Consider the following 21,441-nt stretch of genomic DNA (forward strand, 5'->3'; position numbering starts at 1 on the left):
TGTTATATGATCTATTTACTCATCTCTACCTTAAGTAATTTGATTTGTCAAGATAATAGTAGACATACAAGTATACTGCCACCCGTCAATGTTCAGGACCTTTCTGTTTTATGTCTAACCTTTACACCAGATATCCAAGTACCCTTTGGCGTTATCTTTGGCGGTACAGACATAAATGAAGATGTGAAAGTCGAGCAGAAGCGTGCGGTTATGGAGCAGGTGCTGCTGAAAGCCAGGTGATGTTGCTGCGAATTACTAAAAATAGCTTCAATTGAGTACATTAATTTCACTCCTTGATTCAACACATCACACAGAAAGCATGCCTTTTTAAGAAATGTTTTTGGAGAAGTTTGTAAAATAATATGGGCTCTATACTTGACAACTGTCATTGTCTGTTGAGAACAGCAGTCACAATCCGCGTAATAATAAATATGCATGATAAAGAATAGATTTTGTGTAATGTGTAGTTTTTACTTTAGACTTTTTAACATCTCATAGCAGTAAAGGCACAGATGCAACTTTAATAATAATAATAATAATAACAACAAACCTTATTTATTCATTGCTTTTCAAAAACAAAGTGCTATACATGGTTGAAGCAAGATAAAACTTTCCAGGACTGAGGACAAAAAAAATCAGGCAATAACAGGTACAGCAATAAATTTAACAAAAAATTATTGAAGTTCCCAAAATAAAAAAAATATTAATAATACAATGAATAAAACATGTTGGCTAGAATTTTTTTTAAAATTATTATTATTTATTCATTTTCTTGGAGAAGTGATTTCAAAGATGTTACTAATCCATGTAGCCTCAGATCCTCGGGCCCCTGCCAGAGCTGAGTGACCATGATTGCAACATCCCGTTCACCTATAGTCCTTAGCTTGGACTCTGTAACAGCCCTGCCTGAGGATCTGAGGCTGGGCCCTGGTTCATGGAGGAGCAGCAGATCAGCAATGTAACTGGGAGCTGTACTATAAAGTGCAGGGGCACTTCAAGGGCCTTGTTATTGTGCATGCTTATTCACTGGCACGGCTTTGATGTGACATTTAAATAGAATGAAGCAATCACTATTGTTATTAGTTACACCTTTGCTTGTCCTGCTATGACATGGTAACGTCTGCCAGGTCTTGAACAAGTGTCAGGAGCGTGATTTGGCAGTACAGTTATCTTATATAAATACTAATAGATACTTTATTGATTCTTTGTACCAAGTATTCTAGTGATGTTTCGTAGTAATTTCACTCTATAACTTGTTATATTGTGACAATAAACCTACCTACCTACCTCGAGGTTTGATGCAGACGTCACCATCCTAAAGTCCAAGCAGGAAGTAAATGTGACCATTTGCTTGGACGAACTCAAAACAAAAAGCTCAAAACTAAACTGTTGTCAGATTTGTGACCAGTGGGAATAAATGGGATGTTACCATTTCACCACACATGTTGGCTGTATAAATGTAGGTATAGCATTTGTCCTTTTAGTGTGGCTGCTATATATTCCACCATAAGAATTACATGGCAATTGAAACTATTAATTTGTAGCATTTGGGCCATAGTGACATGGGTATCAATTATTTAAGGGGAGAAAAGGAATGGATCGCTACAAAATCTTTCATTGCCTCCAGTACTGGTATGAAAAAATGAGGCTGAGCACATTCAACCCATCCCCAGCTGTGCAGGTTGTGTGTTCTCTGCACCACTAGTTTAACATCGAAAAGTTAATGTGCTCACAGGCTTATCAGTATCTTGTCCTGTGCCCTGACGTCAGACCCTGGTGTCTCTGTTATCATTATGATGAAGATAGAGAGTAGGGCATCCATCTAGTAAATCTAAGGGGATAATTGCCTTCTGGGAGAACTGGAGAGATCCAGGTCTCATGACTTCAAATATCTGAATGCACACACCTCCCGCTGTTGTGCCTCACACACAAACCTTGATCATGAAATTCAGTCACCACTCTGAGCCCGTTGGCCCATTTAAAAATGCACGGGCACACGTGCAAATTATTATCTCCCCACAGTTTTCTGCTCTATATTCCCTTTGTGTTCCTCTTTGTATTCATGGTGTATTCATCCTTAAATCCTTTGCCTTCAAACCACAAAAAGTTTTTTCTACCCTCACATACTCGGTCTCAGCCTGGAGACTTTTGTATTTTTATGTTGTTACCGCTGCTTTTTCCTCTATTGTTGTCAAAATTGTCATTGCATGTAAAAGGCTAAAACTTACTTAACGTAAAACAAAGGAAATAATTGTTTTAGTGAAAAGGCGTTCACAGGGCTGATAATGTGTTTTGTTTTTTTTTATCAGGTTTGCGGTTGCATTTACTGACAAACTGAAAGAAGATGCAGAGTTATTTTTGGTATTGAATTCTTTTGTATTTGAATAGACCAACTGCAATAGTTTATATCTATTAAGAAGCTGTGCAAGCTTGTATATAATGTGGCATATGTTTGCCACCAGTTTCTTACTCATTTACGTTTTACTAGAAAATGTCTATATGTGTCTAATTCTTAGTATTGCTAGTTTATCAGTATGCTGGTAAGCTGCATGCACCACCTTATTAGCAACTAACAAGACTGTCATAAGTGATATTTATATTTATAACACAAACACAATATTGACCCATGTATTACAAAGCTATGAAGAAAAAAACAAGTAGTGAGATCAAAAGTTTCTTGTTTGCATTTTATAGCACATCCATAGACAGCAGGAGCCTGACAGCTTCAATAAATAGAACAGAAGGGCAAGGGATACACAATATCCTGCCCTGTCCCGTAATAGTTTGCCATTAAAACAATATTACCGTGTTTTATTTTCAGATTAGATTCCTGCCGTAGGCTGCAGATTGAGGCGAGTGGCACACTTTATCTCTGCCATTTAGTGCTGACAGCAGGCAGACAGGACAGGCACTGAGAGGCAATGCCACGCTTTTTATTGTGACAGAAAACACACATAGGGGATGGATCTAGTGCGATAACATCTAGTCAATTTCCTTTCCATCCCCTTTGATTTATTTTGTAGCACCCATTATCTTAGAAACTGCTTTCCTGACTCTTTTAAAGTTTGGGTTTTGATTAAATATGTTTGGAGCACATGGAGTGTTAATTGGTTGTTTCTATTGTCTGACATAAAGAGAATGACGCGATTAGTAATAATCAAATGTAATTTGTATCAACAGGCATTTCAAATACTTGATTTATTTAAAACACATATGTATTCATGCTTTGGTACTTGTTTTAACCAGAATTTCTCAATGTTTTTTTCTCTGAAGCTGACCCAGAGCTGTAAAATCTATGTCCAGCCCCAAGGTAAGCTCTGCAGGATGAATATCCTTGCCTGATGCTGTGCATCCCTGACTCGCCATTGAAGTGTTGCATTAATCAGCTTTGACATTTTTCCCTCCATTATCATGCTGTCTGCAGTACAGAGTTGTATTTGCTCTTGCCATTGGCCACCGTGCCATGTAGGACAGCCCAAATCACTCTTCCATGTTGTTTCCCACCACTAGCCTTGTTTGGCAAATAGTGTCCCTTCATAGATTAGAGGAGAGCCTTGGGCCAGCTGCATGGCTGAGCCCGGACCAGTGGAAGCTTGTTTTTCATGCTTGTCACCAGATAGTGATCACAATAAAGTGCTTCTTACATGGACCACACAAAATAATGTTTTTAAGATACAATCAATCTATTTCGTTAATTTTACATACAGGTTACATAATAGGGTTCATTTGCAAAATACAAATATCTCCATTTTTATTTATTTTCCTGAATTGTGTTGTTTTTGTGCACTTAAGGGAATAACAATCATACTGGTTTTGGGTTGTTTTGATAAGATATCTCAACATTTTTTAGTTTTCATAAATCATGTTTTCTTTTTTGTCCTCAAAGGAATATAAATCAAAGTGGTGTCAAAGAATCTCATTTATCTGTTTTTGTAAATGAACTCTTTTAAATGAACTGTTTTTATACAACAGTAATGTAATTAATAAAGGTTATGAAGAATAAGGATGTGATTGATGTTTTTAATTTTTAGTCACATAACCAATAAAGTTCAACATCAGAAAAGCAATTCCTAATTTATTTATTACATTTAATATAATATTAAGTAAACACCAAGTAGATATGTTTTGGCTATAAGTATTGATGTACAGTAAAAGCATTTACCAACAACACTATGCCTTTAATTGGTCTGTTTATTTTAAAGGTGTCCAGACGGAAGTGACTGAGAAATTCTGCTGGACTGAATTCTTGAGGAGCTCAGGTACATTTTCTACTTCATTGGGTTGTTTTCAGGATTATTTATTTAGATTTTTTGCAGATCATCCAGAGTAAGTAAATAGAACAAATGTATTATTATTATCTTGTCATACTTTGGCTGTACTGTATTTTAGATACAGTGTTCTAGCTGTGAAACGCAGAGGTACCCGCACAGTGAAATATGTAAAATAGGTGTTACTGGTGTTATTTTGACCAGCTATGCACAGGAGTGCAACATATTTGTAACCGTTTGCAGTATTGTACATAAAAGCCCTCTGCCATATTCTAGACAGCATCCTTCTCTCCTTACCTCCACTATTAGTCAGAGACTGTGTAGTGCATGGCAGTGGAACCACCACTGGGAGCGCGACAGGGAACACATTCATACACCCCCAACTTGAAAAGTACTAATCAGAAAGCATAAATTTATTTTCTCTGCTCTACCTCAGATGCATCAATGTGGTAGTCAGGAGTGGTGCATCTCTCCACAAAACAGCCTGGACTTTAAATTGGACATTGCAAGATGATGTCCGTCCCAGGTACATTAGTGCTCATAGAGAGCACTGTTGGGAACACAGAGGGACAAGTGATTAATAGCTCTCCTGCCCGGGGTCGTTTGTCACCACGCTTCACAACCAGTGCAAGTAATACTAATTGCCCACAGACACTTCTCCATTTGTTAGACCTGAAATAGGAGTCACTACTGTTGAGCTTTGATGAAATCACTGTAATCTGACTAATAAATCCACTCTGCAGATGTCTTATCTGATGATGTTAATTTATAATTTTTTGTGGATGTGGGTCAGATGCGTTTAATATCAGTAAGAGAAAATGTGTATTTTTCTTGCCAGTGTTATCACCACATTGTTTTAGCAAGACAACACATGCTCTGTATTTTTACTTGTGTGTATGTAGTAGGGACTAGTCAATGCAATCTCAGGGCAGAGAGTTACGTTAAAATAAAATGATAACTGATTCTGTAGTCCATAATTAGTTGTTGTAAATGTGCTTTTGTGGGGATAACTGTGCTGAAGTTGGCGTAAAGCTGTACACTATTTAATCATTGTTGTTTAGTTTTCATTGGGTGGTCTTGGCTTTCTGCTGTCTAAAAGATTTAAAGTCCAATGTTCTCCTATTGAACTGTGATGACCTGCTCTGTCATCTTCAATAATCAATCTCAACTAAAACACAACAACAAAGTCTAACAGAAGTGAGTATTTTTGTGTGACATAAATGAATCATTACTAAGTAGCAAAATCTACAGTTGATTATATATAGGCTAGCTTAATGAAGGTGTGTGGAGGTTTGAATGGTGGGAGTAAATGTATTCTGTGTGGCCTAGTGTTGCACTGGCACTCCGTAAAATGACCCGCAGCAGTGAACATAAAAGAGGCAAAGCAAGATACATGACTAATACTGTATGTGTGTCTGTGTTATCCTTTGGTTGTCATGTACCCTCCAAAGGCACAGACCTTAGCATTGGGATATGTGCATGTTGTTTGTGTCCCCTGCTGTGTGCCTTGTGAGGTCATGTTAAGGGGATACATGAAGAACAGCACTGTGGAGTGAGCAGCGATGCGTTGAATCAGTGTAGGATGAGGGGAAATCAAGCATGGGGACTGTTGTTACCTCGTCCAGTTACTTGGTCCTCGGGGAATAGCATGACGAATATTGAATAAATTACATGGGTAGCTTTCAGTGAAGTACATGTATGAATTGGTGACTAAAAATCAAAGGATGTCAGGTCAACTGATGGGACAGGTGGGAACATGATCACGTTGTGTTCCGTAGTCATTATGATGAGTTTTCAGACGGTTGCAGAAATAAAAAATAGATAACTAACATAGCTCCTGCTCATGCAAAAAAAGCTAGGTGTTGTTACAGCTAGAGATATTTGAAACGCACTTTTCTGAATACTTGGCTCACCCTGAAGTGTTAGGTCACAAGCACAGTTACTTCATAGTCAGCTGGTCATGTGATCTGTATTGTTTTTTTCTGTTTGTTATATCAAGGAGGCAAGTGTCAAGCCCCATGTTGTGTAGTTCATTCAGTTGTTTTGGCAGACCCAAATGCTGCGCTCACCTCTCATGGTTAGGAAACTAGCAAAATCTGCATCTTCTGATTTATGCACCTGCAATTTGGGCACAAACACTTTTCTGTTTGGAACTTATTAGCTGCTTTAAAATCTCACATATACAGTAGAATGGCTTATTACATCTTACCTGTGTAGCTTTGTTAGCACATGTCATTTTTTTTTCTTCTTTTTTCGATGGCATGTCATGATTTTGTGCGATCAGTATCTGTTCCCTGTGTCACCCTGAGCCACTCAACAGATTAATAGGAGCTGTTCAGATAGATGTGTGCTCTCACATTAGTGCACACATATATACTCACACACGCACACACACTGATTAAAGCATTAAGGGATTGTTCAGAATGCCCTTCTGAACAAAAATGGCTTTTACATAGACTCACAACTCACTGCAAGAGAGAGAGAGAAAAGATTACTGCTGGCACAACAGATGATTTGTCCACTTTGGTTTTGTCCCCCGAGGAAAGATGAATTGTTTTTTGTCTTTGCTTGAGTTTTTTTTATTTCTTTGAATTTCTTGCACATTTTGACAGGTCTGTGCTCCAGTATGATTCCAGCTATACTCCATTATATTCGTGCATCTTGTTTTGAGGTCGTGACATGTTTGTTTCCCTTTGCTGAAGTGCCTTCTCATCCTGCAAATTAATGCGAGGAAGTTTGATACATCCCTCAGATGAAGAGCTTTTTTGACAATCAGCTCCTAGGATCAGGGTCAATGCCCAGACTCCACTCTGTCATTTTAAGATGCTCTTTAATAGCATTAAAAGAGCTGCCTCAGCCTCCTGATCTGGATTTATCTGGCAGCAGGGGATTTCACTCGACTGTCACTGTGCTTTAAGCACGTGCTTGTGTGTGTGTCTGTGGTATTATTTTCGAAATGGTTTGTTTTTCAGTTTGTCACGGACACAAATCATTTTAGTTTGATTTTAGTTTAACACTGCTTTGCCAGCAATACCATCTCAACATTACGATTTATCTTTTTGGGTCATTGTAAAGCATAAACAGGGATTAAAAATATATTTTCTGACACTTGGGTAACTCTCTGATGTTAGAATATCCTTTATTATCCTTATACATCTGTTTGTTTCGGTATAATTGAATGTTGTTCTATTTAGCCAGCAGACATCGACCTTGAAGCGTTGCCTTTACACCAACCTACTTTTAAGATTGCATCAAACCAATACTGCCTTCTTAGGCGTTATAAAGAACTGGGCATTATGGCTTTAAAATTGATGTTACATTGAAATGTTCTCTTCACATGAGGTTTGTGAAGAGAACAATTCATAAGGTCAAAATCCTTGCTTATCCAGTGAAATATCTCAATATGGCAATATGGCACATAATTTGGTGCAGATAGTCATGGTTCCCAGATGATGTATCTCTAATGACAGTGAAAACCTTAATTTTCCTTTAGCACCACCAAGAGGTTGACATTTGTGGTTTTGAATAATTGGATCTATTGGATGGATTTCCATGACATTCATGTCCCCCTCAGGATAAATTGTAAGGATCTTGGTGATCCCTCAACTTTTCAGCTAGCACGGTGGCCGCAAGTTATTATGTGTAAACTACTCAAGGATGCATCAACACGGCTTCCTGACACATCGCAGACACCAGCCAGATATCCATCCATCGTCAACCGCTTATCCTGCATATAGGGGCGCGGGGGGCAGGAGCCAATCCCACCTGACATCAGGCAAAAGGCGCGGTACACCTTGGACAGGTGCCAGATATCTAGCATGCCAAATATCTGGAGAAGTTGGCCGACTCGACATCCACATCCAGCCAATGAGAGCAGGCAGCTGGCAGAGCAGGTGTGACACCAAAATGTGTGACCTGTCAGATTCTGTAACCCAAATGGGAAGTTAAGCGCCAGAGGCTTTGTTGACGATGTGAAGCGGTTGCAGTTTGGTTGGGTTTAGGCACCAAAAGTACTTGGTTGGGTTTAGGCACCAAAAGTACTTGGTTGGGTTTAGGCACCCAAAGTACTTGGTTATGGTTAGGAAAACATCGTCGTTTGGGTGTAGTCACAGAATCTGATAGGTCACAGATTTTGGTGTTACACATGCAGCTACTTTTTCTCTGCAAAACACTTTTTACTGACCTCCAGCTCTCTCTGTAGCTCCCCGCTACCTGCGTGTGCTAATCCATTATTTTACCCATATTCTTTGTCTTTATAATAGGTATTTTTATAATAACAAACAACAGCTGTTTTGTCTGCAGGTTCGCGTCATTTCACGTTTCACATTTCACGTGTGTTTTCTTGGAGACCAGCGTGGGGTGACTCAGCCGTTGTCAGCTCGTGTAGTGTGCAACCCCCTGTCACCGATCAGTCACTTAGTGTGAACGCCACAAAGATTTCAGGACTCTCGTCACAAGAAGGCAAGTTGTGTAGTCTTAACAGCACGGCGATCGGCTGACGCTGAAAGTACTGCAGTCTGCACGAAGTCTGCACGAACCAAGATGCTGAACATGGAAAACATACCTGCAAGCATGTTAGCTAAAAGAGAAAAAAGTACATTGTGTACTTCAGGGTTGGAGGTGCTGGCAACTGCTAGATCATTGTGAACATGAGCCTGATTTCTCACCTCAATGTTACTAAAAGATTCTTGATTATATTTTTAAGGGGTGAGTGTGATTTTTTAATAATCTCTGGATTGATCGTGAAAGTTGGCTGATCAAGAAAAAGAGCTGATTTGGTGGCACTGCCTTTCAAATAAAGCCATGTTGGGTTGGCTAATTCTAAACTAGGCAAAGCAAATTGTCTCCCAAAAACACTGGCTCTATAGTTGGGATGCCATATTACACAATGGCTACAACCTTCCAATGTTTTCAGCAGACTGTTTCCCTGCTGAGTGTTACAACTCTGATCAGAGAATTGTGCGAACACATTAGTCACTGCTGTCTTATTTTCCTCATGACCTTGGGTGATGTATTGCTTTCATTATCTGCCGATGTACTTGGGATGTTCATTATGCAGTGTTTTGATATTGTGGTGCTGTCTTTCTGTGTGTCTGGCTTCTCTCCAGGTGTAAGCAGCGAGCATGTGGATGAGCTGTCTGTCTTCCTGTTGGTCTGTGGCCTCAGAAGAGTCAAGGATCCCCTCTATCTTGTAGAGGTTTTTTCAGGTATACCATGTAATTCATCATGTTTACAAGTTTTTTATATATTTACTGGTAATGAAAAACATTAAACTAACTTATTGTCAAGAAATATTTCAACTATCAGCTAAAAGAGAGGAGGTCGTGTTTCTTGCTGGCATGTTCTCAGCCTGTTCGTAATTTCAGGTAAAACACAAAATTACAAAACCTTTCTGACTGTATTTCTGTGTAGCCTGTGGTAGAGGCCATGGAAATGTCCTCATCAATTAGGAATGAGGTTAGATCTGTGCAGTTGAGTTTCAGCTAATTGAAAATGTATGTGAAAGTGCAATGAGATTATTCTGACAGTTTAAGTTGTCCCCACAAACACACTTGAGTCTTGCCTTCATGGTGTTTATTGGTGACGACAGCCTCTGAGACTATCTTACATATCTGTGTATCTAATGTGAGAATTGCCACTGATAAGCATCATCACTGGGTTCTTTTTTTAAATCCTCTTTTATTTTATGTGACTTTTCTAGCACACGGTTATGGTAATAAGACAGCACTAGAGGGCGTCAAATTGTATATTAATGTTTCATCCACATGATATTTTTACAAACCACAAACATATGGTGCACTAAGCAATTGTTGTAAGAATTGAATTCAAAAACAGCTTTACTGCTTATGAGGAAGCTGCTGCTTTTTATTTTTTCCCCCCAAACGGTTTTATCTTCTGTCTTTCAGAGTGGCATTATGAGAATCCACTGAATGTGTTGGTCATTATAGGGCCAAAGGTAAGTACATAGTACAAGTCGTTATACAGTAAATCAGGATTTTGTTTTCATATCTGCCGTGTGTCTCCCTCTCTACCATGACTGTTTTACCTAGAAACTATCCCTGGAAATTCAGGCGGCCTCTAATTGGATGTAGCAGAGACACTGGCTTTAGCTCTTTAGCTGGAATTAACACTGTGAGGCAGAAATGGCAATCTTCTGCAAACACTGCAAGGGATCAGCAGCGGCAGTAGTGGCCGTGTTTCTTTTTGTGTGTAACTGCTTGATATACTGATGCATTTCCTTACTCTACAGTAGCACTTGCCTTTGACTGGTGACCTGTATAGAGCTATTTCATTTTATTACACAGGGATGGGCATTTATCTGGACATGTGCTGGTATAAATGACAGCTGAAGCATTTTGTTGCCCTGTCACACACCATCATGCTTCTGTCCTGTGTATCATTCTTGAAGACAGGTTACGTGGCTTTATGTCAAGCATGTCAAATAATTGGGGGAAAAAGCAATTGAACATAGATATTCTGCTATGATTTACAATATTCATAAATCAACCAGTCAGTTTTTAAACATTTACCTTTTTTTCTCTCTGCTTAGTATTTTAGATATAAGTCATATTAATCCAACAGCAGCAACAACAGTGCTCTTATAACTGTTCCTTTTTTGCCCTTATAATTTCCAATCTCTCGCTCATTGATTTCTCTCTATGTATGTCTTCATCTTCTCCACCTCCTGACTTGTTTTGATATGACATCAATGTACAGTGTTTTCGTGTCTGTTCTTTTTTTAAACAAACAGTGGTGTCAGGCAAAAGGTATGTTCTGCTTGATTTTATTTTTGATTTTGTTCAAAAACAACTCAATTAGACATGGCCAGGGGCTTCTACATGGTCTTACTGCCGCTTTTTGCTCCGCCACGCTTTGTTGTTGTTTGATGAAATGGTTCAGTGGAAGCAGAGACGTGTGATTCATCTCGACACCCCTGAATCAGAGTGGTTGTTTGTTTGTTTCTTTGTTTGTTAGAAAAAATAAATTATTTGTAACCACCAGATTTTCCCTTGATAATTATTGGGTTCCACCTTTGGTTAAACAAAAGTTGTAACAGTAAGATCTAAAAATACAAAATGAAAAAATGAAGAAAAAAAAAATACAAAATGGAAGTTTGAGTGAGTCTTGCGCTGCTCAGACTGTCATGTCGTACCATAAATCCACAGCTACTTCATTCAAGTAATAAGCGCTCTGGTTGCGCGACATCTGCCATTAAGAGGAAAAATCAGGTCAGTTTGTCAGCAATGACACATCTCACTCATCTGTAACTGGGCATTAATATACACCACAGTGTGCAGCTTTGTTCCTATTTTGTATTTGTATTATTGAATAAAATACTCCAAGATTTTTCTAAAAATGTAATATTAGATCATTGGGCATTAGCAGGCTTTTGCAGAAAATTTGTTTTGATTAAAACAAGAAGATATATGGCAAATGACAAAACAGTAATGCCATTATCTCAACACAGGAAAGGTATGACAGATTCACTTGGTAGAACTAAAACATCGATATAGCCTTTCTCTTCTGACTGGCCAGGTCCTTTCCCGCCATGGAATAGTACAGAATCAGTACAGCGCTTAAATCATTTGTTTGTTAATACTGCCTTTATCGTGATCTATATCCCCTGCCGATTTTACAATGTCAGTATGCTAAATCCCAGATTACACCAGGATACAAAAATATCCTCAGTTTATCCATTCTTTGATTTTAATGCACACATGCTTTGCAGCAGATTCCATTTAGAAATATAATGAGCTATAACATGTAAGAGAAAAAAGTAGCAGCTTGCTTGGTAGCATCTTTGACCTAAATTGCTATGCTTTGACTTTTCAGTGGACCAGCTAATGCACGCAAATCCCACATTGCAATTAATCAGATTGGCCACCCACCCCACCCTGACCCTAATCTCTGAAAATACAGGACTTTCAGAGAATGATTTGCTGATGACAGAAAGTATTAATTGTGACAATGTTTATATTATCATCCCGATTAAGTCATTGCTGGCATTCTTGATGAAAATAGGACTTTTCTGAAAAAAAGTTTTACTTGACTTTGTAATGTTTCTGTGTCTCTTAGATTGATCCTGTACTTACTGTTGAAGTGGAAGATGTTGTTAAAAGGTAAGACTTCTTTTTTGTTTTGTTTTGTTTATCACTTACTTATCACATTAAAGAAACATTGAGATCTGACAGTCTAATTGCCAAGACTTTGTTCCTGTGAGAAATTTGAAGACTGCTTATCCTTCTATTTATCCCATGTGGCACAAGAAAATATCTAGGCAAATGTAGCTTACACTTATCTTGACATAATGTGAACTGAATGTAAATCTGAGGAGAGCTCCAAGAGTCTCTTTTTCTTTTTCTTTTTTTATCTGTCCTCCCACTCTCGGGTCTTGGCTGATCTTTCAGTTTTTCGCCAAGGGCCTTCACCACAACAAAGATTTTTGCGGCAGGAAGCTGCCCGCTCTGGTTAGGACTTTACCTGGACTCTCTGCTAATGTCACACATAGCGCAGCTGTGTTTCCTGCCCTGAGCTTGTCACTGCCCTTTAGCATCATTCATGCCTCTGTGAGCCCTGAGTCACGCAGACATAAGCTTTTCCACTGCTTCTGCAGAACAGCAGGGGTCTTCTTGGCCCAGGAGAAGAGCCAACAGGAGCTTCATGCCGCCATGAAAAGGTGCTGCGCCGTGGTCAACAGCTCCATCTCAGAGGGCATGTCAGCAGCCATCTTGGAGGTAAACATCTTCAGGGCTCATGGGAAACTGGACAGTAGCATATCCTGATTTCAACAGTTCAGTCGCTAAACACAGTTTTATCTTTTTATAGCTCATGTACTGTGGATGCGGAATATTATTGTGGTAATGAGAATTTGGTTTATCAAAGTATGTACTGAGAATTTGCCACCCACAGCCATTGAAAAATTTAAACAATTGAATATTTACAGGAGTCCTTATCTCACTGTTTCTCGCTCAGCTACAATGTTATCTGACCACTTCAGGGACAATTACCCAAATTAATTGCTTGACTCCAATCTTCCCATTCCTGAGTGAGCAAAACCTGCAAATCCACTTAATCTCTTTTAAACAGTCGATTAAGACAAACCACAGTAGGCTTTAGGTCTGATTAGTGTGTTAGCATGTTTCACTCAGCAACCTGCTGAAGGTATTAGCTGATAGAGATTGTTAATTCTGTAAGTGAACTGAGGCACCGAAGAGCAGAATAGCCGATTTCCAAGGTGCTTTGGTGATTTTCATAAGACTGATGGAATGAGTGAGTCTTGCGTGCATGTAACTTTTGTCTGTGACATTGTAAATCTCTTTGACTTTTGAGTGTTTAATCTCTCTGCTCCAACAGGCCATGGATCTCGAGGTACCAGTGTTAGCCAGGGACATTCCAGGAAACGCAGCCATAGTGCAGCATGACTTCACTGGCCTGCTGTACTCGTCTCCTCAGGTATATAGTGACAAACACTGACAAACACAGTTCACAACATGTGTTAAGCGCCAATAAGCTTTAACACTGATGGACCTCAGAGAGCTCATACTGCATATACAATGTAGCCAACAGTTACTGTTGTCACCTCTACTGACCAGAAAATAACTTAATGTTTCTATGTAGTATTAAAGCACTGTCTCAGGATAACTGACAATGTGCATGCCCCCTTCCTGGAATACCTTTCTCTTAAAAAATCTCACAATTTTAGGTAGGATGACTTGGAATCATTTTGTAAAACTTTGTACTTTAAATTCTTATCAGTAGTCCCAATTTCAGCAGGTAAAATGTAACAAAAGGAGCTGATATTTCCTCAGCTGCTTAGATTCAAAGTCAAAAAGTGCAGCCTTTGGGGACAGAGAAAAGCTACCACATTACCACACAGTGATGCAACACATAGCAGCATGCTGGAAAGTGCAAAGTGCGGAGCTCCCATAAGAACTATTCAGTTTGATATTTAATGAGGTTTGATGCAAAAGGAGAATAACATAGGTTAATGCCAGTTGGCAGAGGGCTTGGTGCTGTCAAGACACAATGCTCTAGCATGATGTTGTTGTAAGGGTGGAGATAAGTCTTCTCTGGGAGGGTTGGTGGGTCACGTGTGCTCAGCTGAGCTGCCAGGAGGAAGCTCTCACAGATGGTTGCATCGCCTTGGGCTGGATAAACCATGACCTCAGCCAGGACTGATGGGCAGCGAGTGTCAGTCTTTCAGCCAAAACCTGTCTTGCGGTGGATCACACTCAAGACTTCTTTTGCGTGCTTTAAAATCCTCTCTTATCTCTTATTTTTGATTGACAGTGTTTCTGTTTTTTTAAGCTTTCAAAGTAATTACATGAGGAGAATAGGTATCCAAAAGAAATGTGCCAAAAGAAACAAACACACAAGCACTTGAAAGCTTTACAGAGAAAAATGGCACTTCCTGTCTGGCTGTGTAATTTGCAGTGAATAGTGAAATTATTATAAGCATGCTGCTCATAAATTGAGCTTTAATCCTGTTGCTGAGGATTTGTAGCTCTCATATGGCAATAGAGAAGAGCTTTTTCCCACCAAGAGCCTCTCCAGACATAATCACATCACTTGAGTGAAGTATAGTGAATTGGCCTGCTGACTGGCAGTGGCTAAAACTTTGTGCGCCCATTGGATCTTTACTGCAATAAATGTTGGCAGCCATGTCGTAGGAACACTTTAAGGCACTTTCACTTTATTTTGTTGGAGGCTTTCCTCAGTCTGCTGTGCAACAGATGAGCAACTATGATTCAGGATGCTGTGTGGATACAACACATCTCAGCCATGGCAACATCATTTTTATCCTAATCTTTCGCTCCCCATGTCCCTGTGACAGTCGTTCTTGTAGTAACGTTTAACTGTAGCTGTCACTTTTATTTTTCCTTTTCTTCATAAGCAAATGAGAGGTGGCAGCTATTAGAATATAAAGAGGTCTATTGGATAGACATATTTGGATCTAATGCCACAAATATCTCAATCCTTTGGCAATGTAAAGAAATTTTAGAAGACCTTATCAGTGCACATGCTTTTATCTGTTCTGTTCTGTTCTCGTGCCTTGGATTATCCTTTATGCTTTAAAATAAAAACATATCTTCAGGCAACTTCAGTGGCAAGCTTTAAGTGGCATTTGGCAGTAAATGTGACTCATTTTGCCTTTATCCCTGCCAGGAATTTGTGCATCAATCTCAGAGGCTGTCGTCAGATCGTGAGCTGAGAGAGAGAGTGGTGAGGAATGGAAAACTGTTCGTTGAAGAGCATCATGGCCTGAAACAGGAGAGAGAAACCTACCAACGGCTGGTGGATACTCTGCTCTGAGCATAAGGTCACAGCCTTCAGCCCCACTCTGTATACTTTCTCAGGAACTTCAACAAAAAAGAACAAGGCGTTACACAGGTGTATTTGCCTTGGTAGATATAATTATCACAGGTGTCTTTATTCTGTCTTTTAGAAATCAGGCTATAAAATGTCTGTACAAAATAATCCTGTTTTATCTGCACTGCCAGATTATACTGCAGAGCACTTTGAACCAAAGACTTAGAGAAGAAATGGTTGGGTTTTTTCCTGTTAATATACTGTTTGAAATTGATGATGTACTGTTATTTATGGTTGGGTATAAATATAGAAAACAAAACATGGGTTCTCTGTTTATTCATTCTACTTAATCAAAGAGACGAAGGTTGGTGATCCGAAAATGTATGGTAGTTGTTAAATTATCATTCCCTCTATTTAGACAAAAATAGCTGTGTGTCATACTAAAAAAAATCTGAAAGTGCCATCAAATGCAGTGCAGGATCAACTAATCTAGTCTTGCCAAAAACAATTCCAATATGTATGTTCTTTCCAGTCTGCATGCTACCACATTCATTTTTAATAAAGTGCAACGGTTGGGTTGCACACATTCAAGGACCCAGCAAAAACTCAATTTGTTTAAAGGGCAAAGGGGCACAAAAGGTTCTTGTAATTTGTCGTTACAAAGGTTGATTTAGGCAACACACTGGTGCATGGGCTACTTAGAAAAATATGAATGTTCTCTCAAGGGTTTTTGATGCAGCTGTAAAATTAAGCATTACACAAAATATAGACAAATGCAAGTAGCTGACCTGCAAACTGTTGGCAAAGATCATATACCTCCTAAAAAATTGGTAAGTGCTTAACATAGAAAATCAAGTGAAAGGCAATATTAAAGATCATAATGTTTTAATGAAAAAAAATCAAATGAAAATTAAATTAAATTTACAAACAAAAAGGTATTGGATATTGCATAATAGAAAACACCCATTTCAGATAGTATTATTTTTAATGAAAGCCACATTTTTGGTGAAACTCATATCTGTGAGACAGAGTTCTATATTATAACTGATCATCAATACATTGTTTTTGTTATTTGGGACACTTTTTCAGTGTGTCTTTGTACTGTATATAACAGCATGTGAGTGCAAAAGTTTAAAGAAGTAGATACACATGCAGCATTAACATTTGGTGGCTCGGAACATTGTGTGAGAGTCCATCTGGTCAAACAGCTGAAACATTATCATACCATACACACTTTGATATTAACAGTTATATACAGTACATGTACATGTAAAAGGCCTTGATAGGTAATGAAATGTAAAGGAGGGCAATTCCAAAATCACATATTCTAGACAGTTAATAGAGTTACCAAAGGCATTGAGGTGATCAAAGCCACATCTACTGTACATGTGAGGTCTGATCAGGATCTGTATTATAACTGGTCCCCAGGATCTGTAATGGTCTCTTGGGGTTCCTCTTCACAACTGTCCTCCTTCCCAACCCAGTGGATGCCATGGCCGTTCTCCCTCGGTGGGAGATGTGGCGAATGCTGGCGCTCCAGAGTGGAGAAGGTGGTGAACTGGACTCTCTTCCTCTTGCTGGTGGGCGAGTGGAGGGACTCGGTGTGCATCGGTTTGCTCCTGAGGGAGCCCACGCAGCTTAGGGGAGAGTCTGTAACAGAGGCCAGGCAACTGGGCCTTCTGGAGAGAGAGGCAGTCTTATCAGGCCCAATGTCTATGACAGTGGTTGTAGTTTGGGAGTCCTGCTGGACAGGACTGCCTGGCACGCTCATCACCAGCTCAGCATCTGTGCCAAGCCATACCCAGTCATGTCTGTGCCCTGTGGGTTCCTGGCCATGAGATGGAGGCTTCTTGTGCCTGAACTTAACAACATATGAGATACAATTAACCAAAAAAACCAGAATGGCCAGGCAAAAGACGCCTAACAGAGCATACATGCCAATCTCCAAGTCCGTGAGCGGTCGGTTGGCCAACATTTCTTCACCCCCAGTTTCTACCTCTGTTGTCTCCTGCCCAGGCACCCCCACCTTGGTGGGGAAGTTGTTATAGTTTACCAGGTTCCCAGGTGCCTTCACAGTGCTGGTAAAGCTGACACTGCTCATATCCTCCACTATCATATTGTCTGAGCCATATGCTTTGCTGCTGCCAGGGCTGCTTATCATGCTGATTTTCACTACGCTTGTAGGACTGCTGGGGTTTCCTGAATTGCTGATCTTACCCACTCCTCCGAGGCTGCCGCTGGTCATGAAGGTTCGTTCTGCTGATTTGATTGTGGTTGTGATCTTCTGCATGGCTCTCTCCTCTCTATCTGAGGTCGAGCTGCGCCGCGGAGGATCCAGGGACTGCTTCCTCTCGCTGTCTATCTCTTCCCCATCGTTCCCATAGTCACTGCCGTTGTCCTTGCTGCTAACAGTGCTGCTGGTATTGCCATTTGAGCGGCGGCTGTTCACCTGAAACTTAACCTTGAGACTGCCGTTGCCCACAGCCACCGTGCTTTTCCGTTTGGACTTCTGGCAGGCCTCACAGATGGACATCTCTACTCTGACCAGGACTCCCTCGCCTTCACCCTCAGCCACCACAGCCGGAGGCGTGCCCTGAACTGACACCACCCCCTGATCTAGAGATGTCACCGTCAGTCGGTAGTAAGCAGGATCATAAATGTCAAGAGGCGTCTGGTTGCCATCACTGAACTGCACCCAGGCACTGACCAAAGCTTCCTAAAAGAACAGAAAATGGGAGAAAATGTAATTGTGCTTTTAAACTATAGTTTATAGTTAAGACATTTAAATGGATAAATACTTTTACCTGTTTGGGGCTCTGCAGAACCTCCTCTGTGGTTGTGGTAGCCAGAATGGCCCTATTGCTACCAGGACTGAGCTGTAAAGTCATGGAGAGACCAGTGACCAGCTGGACCCCAAACTCTGTGATGGTCACTTTGTCATCCACAACTTTGATGGTTGTCTTAGCCAAGATTGCATCAGACAGTGGAGAAAATACCTGTCACCGAACAATATCAGATGCAGTCAGTTAATTAGGTATCAGGTTGAAAGTAAGACTTGTGCCCTCATAAAACTTCAATCTAACTTTTGTCAACTCAAAGTGTAAACTACCCCATCCAATCCAGTGTCTGAATACATGCTTATTGCTATGATGTTGCACAGGCTGTGCAGGCCAAGGTTAATATAAGCATCGGTTCAGTTTATTACCTGGATAGTAGTGGTTCCGAGGTCACGTCCCGACAGCACCCTTCCTGCCTGCAGCCTTGCCACTCGAGTGTCCTCCACCTTCATAAAGTACCGAACCAGCCTTGTGACATCCACCTGCCAATCGGAGCCCAGGAAATAGGCCTTCGGATCCCGAGGGTCCTCTTGCTCTGCCACAAAGTAAGTTAGCACCCGCACCAGGGCATGCTGAAACTGCAGCATGCAGCCCTTCCCCTTCCTGTCGTCTTCTTCACTGTTCCAGCCAGCTCTAGGACATGAGCACAAAAAACACATGTGCCGGTCACACCTGTCACACGATAAATGCTTTGACCTGCTGCTACACTCCAATCACTCAACCCTGTCTCTTTGCTTGATTGGATCACATTGAGATATTGCAGTACATTATGTAATGGAATCAAACCCCTAAACCCTTGGAGAGATATGATTAGGGCTGAAGGATGCTTCTAGAAATCCCATCTAGAAATCAAATAAGGGGAGTTTTTACACTAAACAAATGGTTTGTTTGTGTGTCCCACCTTTTCGATGTTAGTATGGGTACCCTCCAGCTTTTGATCTGGCTCAGCTGTGTGTCTGACACCTCAATCTGGAGGGGAAGTTGGGGCATCCACACATTCAGTTCGAGCTGAGCACTCAGGTAGCTGTAGGTGAAGTTCACCATCATCCTCACTTTGCCCTTTGTCTCTTTGCCATTCACGAAAACATAGTTGCACCTGTCCGACACCTGGATTGGAGGAAATAATATATAAAGGGAACAATCCATCAGAACATGAATATCTTATCATTTTAATTTCCTTGATAATATCTAAGAGTTTCTGTAAGTACGCCTGGTAAACAGTCTATATCAAACTCAGAGTGAGACTGTTGTCAATGAAGGAGATGTTAGTCATCTAACCAATGACAAAAAATAATAAAATATTCTCATAAAAGTCACTGTTTTAACAAATAGGCCATTCTTACAACAACAAATGGCCTTGCGGCAGTTTTGCACTGCATGTGTTACCATAGTAATGTCAGCTGGCTGTAATAAACTACTGCGATGATCACCGGTCCGAAGCGGTAGGAAGAGGCAGCATGGCAATTTTATGTTAATCAAAATATCATGTGGTGCAGTACTGAACATCAGTCCTTCACAGCCAAGTGCATTCATTACACTGTAATTTCAAAGGTGACCTTGGCAAGTTTGGGCGACTGCTCAAAGATTTCATGGACATTTTGAGACACAAGTCAGGAGGTTTTCCTTCGTCCTCTCAACAGTCACTGGTTTAAATAAATTGGATAATTAACGCAGCATTGAAATTCTGTCACCACACACTAGAAGTGCACAGGGGAGTGGAGGGCGAAAAGCAGTAACTTGACAGATAGCCTAAGGAGGAATACAAATACAAACCCAACAGTTAGCTAGAGGATGCACTATTGCAAGGACATGCTGTTTTTCAGAGGATCTTGTGTCATCATTGCATCTGAGTGTCTGTCATCCAGCACCCATGCCCACAGCTTGAGCTTTAGAATGACCACATCACTAAGTGTCATCAAAGCTGTTAACTGAGATACCCTGACCTCGTCTCTGCCAGCGATCATATGCTTGATTTGTATCCCAACAGCAGCTTTAAAATATGTGGGACTGGAGCCTTTGAACAGTTGTTACGGAAAAATTTTAATACAAGTATGGAACAATAGACAGCAACTGGTTTAGTTCCAGTGAAGTTGTTTAGAGTTCTCATGATTTAATATGATGTGTAGCCATTCAACCAGTCATCCTTGATCTGAGGCACTTTGCTCATTTGTTCTTTTTCAGAGAAGCATCATCCAAGAGCTGAACTTTCAAATAATATTCTGAAGCAGGGAATGCCATTTTAATGTGTCATCCGCCCACTCATCCTCGTCACAATCTCACTCTGCAGCCAAGAATATCCCTCAGTGGTTTTAGTGTCAACATAGATATTTCTTTAAAATGGGATTTGACTTTAATCATTGGGTATAGTATTCAAATACTAAAATGCTGAAATGCATGTGACTGTGGTTTCCCCTCTGCAAATAAAACAAATTAAATAAGTTTTAATGAAAATATTAATATTTCATATTTAATTATATAATATTTAATATTGCATTGGGCCAAATTAAGTTCAGGCTTTCTACTGAGTTTAGGCTTCATGTAAATCAGTTACTATCTCACGCCATAGTCCTGATTAATCAACTATGTAGACATCTATGTACAATATGTCCATTCTTCAAAATTTCAAGTGTCAGCCCTTCAATCCTCAACTGAGAAAGGGAACGCATGTGCATATTTTAAGTCTCTCCTTCATTCATGGACATTTGAAAAACCTTTCCATCGTGGAAGATTAGACTTTGTTTTGCTTTTGTTTGTCACATGAGCTATCCATTCTAGATAAATCCTTCCCCATCTATCACTAGCAGATTTGATACTCTTCAGGCACACCAGAAGAGAAAAGATATCTGAGTCAAGCTGTTAGACTAAGAAGATTAAAGGGAATATTTGTGACTGAAGCTGCTCACTGGTCAGCAAATACACTGAGAGCTACAGTAAGCTTTGAAAAACAGCAAAAACCGCTACATTACAGGGTTGAAAAGAATGATTAAGGCCACATCCAGCCTGTTGAGGTCCTCACATAATCCTGC

The 21,441-nt window shown here is 40.1% G+C and overlaps 2 protein-coding genes across 4 annotated transcripts in view; one reads left to right on the forward strand and one right to left on the reverse strand.

Moving 5' to 3' along the window:
* Positions 1 to 15,897, forward strand: part of glt1d1 (glycosyltransferase 1 domain containing 1) — a 16,889-nt gene extending 992 nt beyond the window's left edge. Inside the window, exons 3-12 of one of the 3 annotated variants that reach the window (XM_046034219.1) lie at positions 131 to 236; positions 2,310 to 2,361; positions 3,304 to 3,310; positions 4,203 to 4,259; positions 9,377 to 9,475; positions 10,175 to 10,224; positions 12,345 to 12,388; positions 12,883 to 13,003; positions 13,623 to 13,721; positions 15,435 to 15,897. In XM_046034219.1, the coding sequence (XP_045890175.1) occupies positions 131 to 236; positions 2,310 to 2,361; positions 3,304 to 3,310; positions 4,203 to 4,259; positions 9,377 to 9,475; positions 10,175 to 10,224; positions 12,345 to 12,388; positions 12,883 to 13,003; positions 13,623 to 13,721; positions 15,435 to 15,581 (782 nt within the window). In that variant the 3' untranslated portion in view covers positions 15,582 to 15,897. Of the gene's footprint in view, positions 1 to 130; positions 237 to 2,309; positions 2,362 to 3,273; positions 3,311 to 4,202; positions 4,260 to 9,376; positions 9,476 to 10,174; positions 10,225 to 12,344; positions 12,389 to 12,882; positions 13,004 to 13,622; positions 13,722 to 15,434 lie in introns of all 3 variants that reach the window. The other 2 variants (XM_046034220.1, XM_046034218.1) reach the window with 2 other exon arrangements.
* A 652-nt stretch (positions 15,898 to 16,549) lies between these two features.
* The window catches only part of LOC123960454 (transmembrane protein 132D), a 29,584-nt gene continuing 24,692 nt past the window's right edge, over positions 16,550 to 21,441 (reverse strand). The window contains exons 6-9 of the mRNA XM_046035197.1: positions 19,317 to 19,522; positions 18,784 to 19,048; positions 18,383 to 18,574; positions 16,550 to 18,294 (exon numbers count right to left, since the gene is read on the reverse strand). Of these exons, the coding sequence (XP_045891153.1) occupies positions 16,990 to 18,294; positions 18,383 to 18,574; positions 18,784 to 19,048; positions 19,317 to 19,522 (1,968 nt within the window). The 3' untranslated portion in view covers positions 16,550 to 16,989. The remainder of the gene's footprint in view (positions 18,295 to 18,382; positions 18,575 to 18,783; positions 19,049 to 19,316; positions 19,523 to 21,441) is intronic.

This window comes from Micropterus dolomieu, linkage group LG21, assembly GCF_021292245.1.
Source record: "Micropterus dolomieu isolate WLL.071019.BEF.003 ecotype Adirondacks linkage group LG21, ASM2129224v1, whole genome shotgun sequence".
NCBI lineage: Eukaryota > Metazoa > Chordata > Actinopteri > Centrarchiformes > Centrarchidae > Micropterus > Micropterus dolomieu.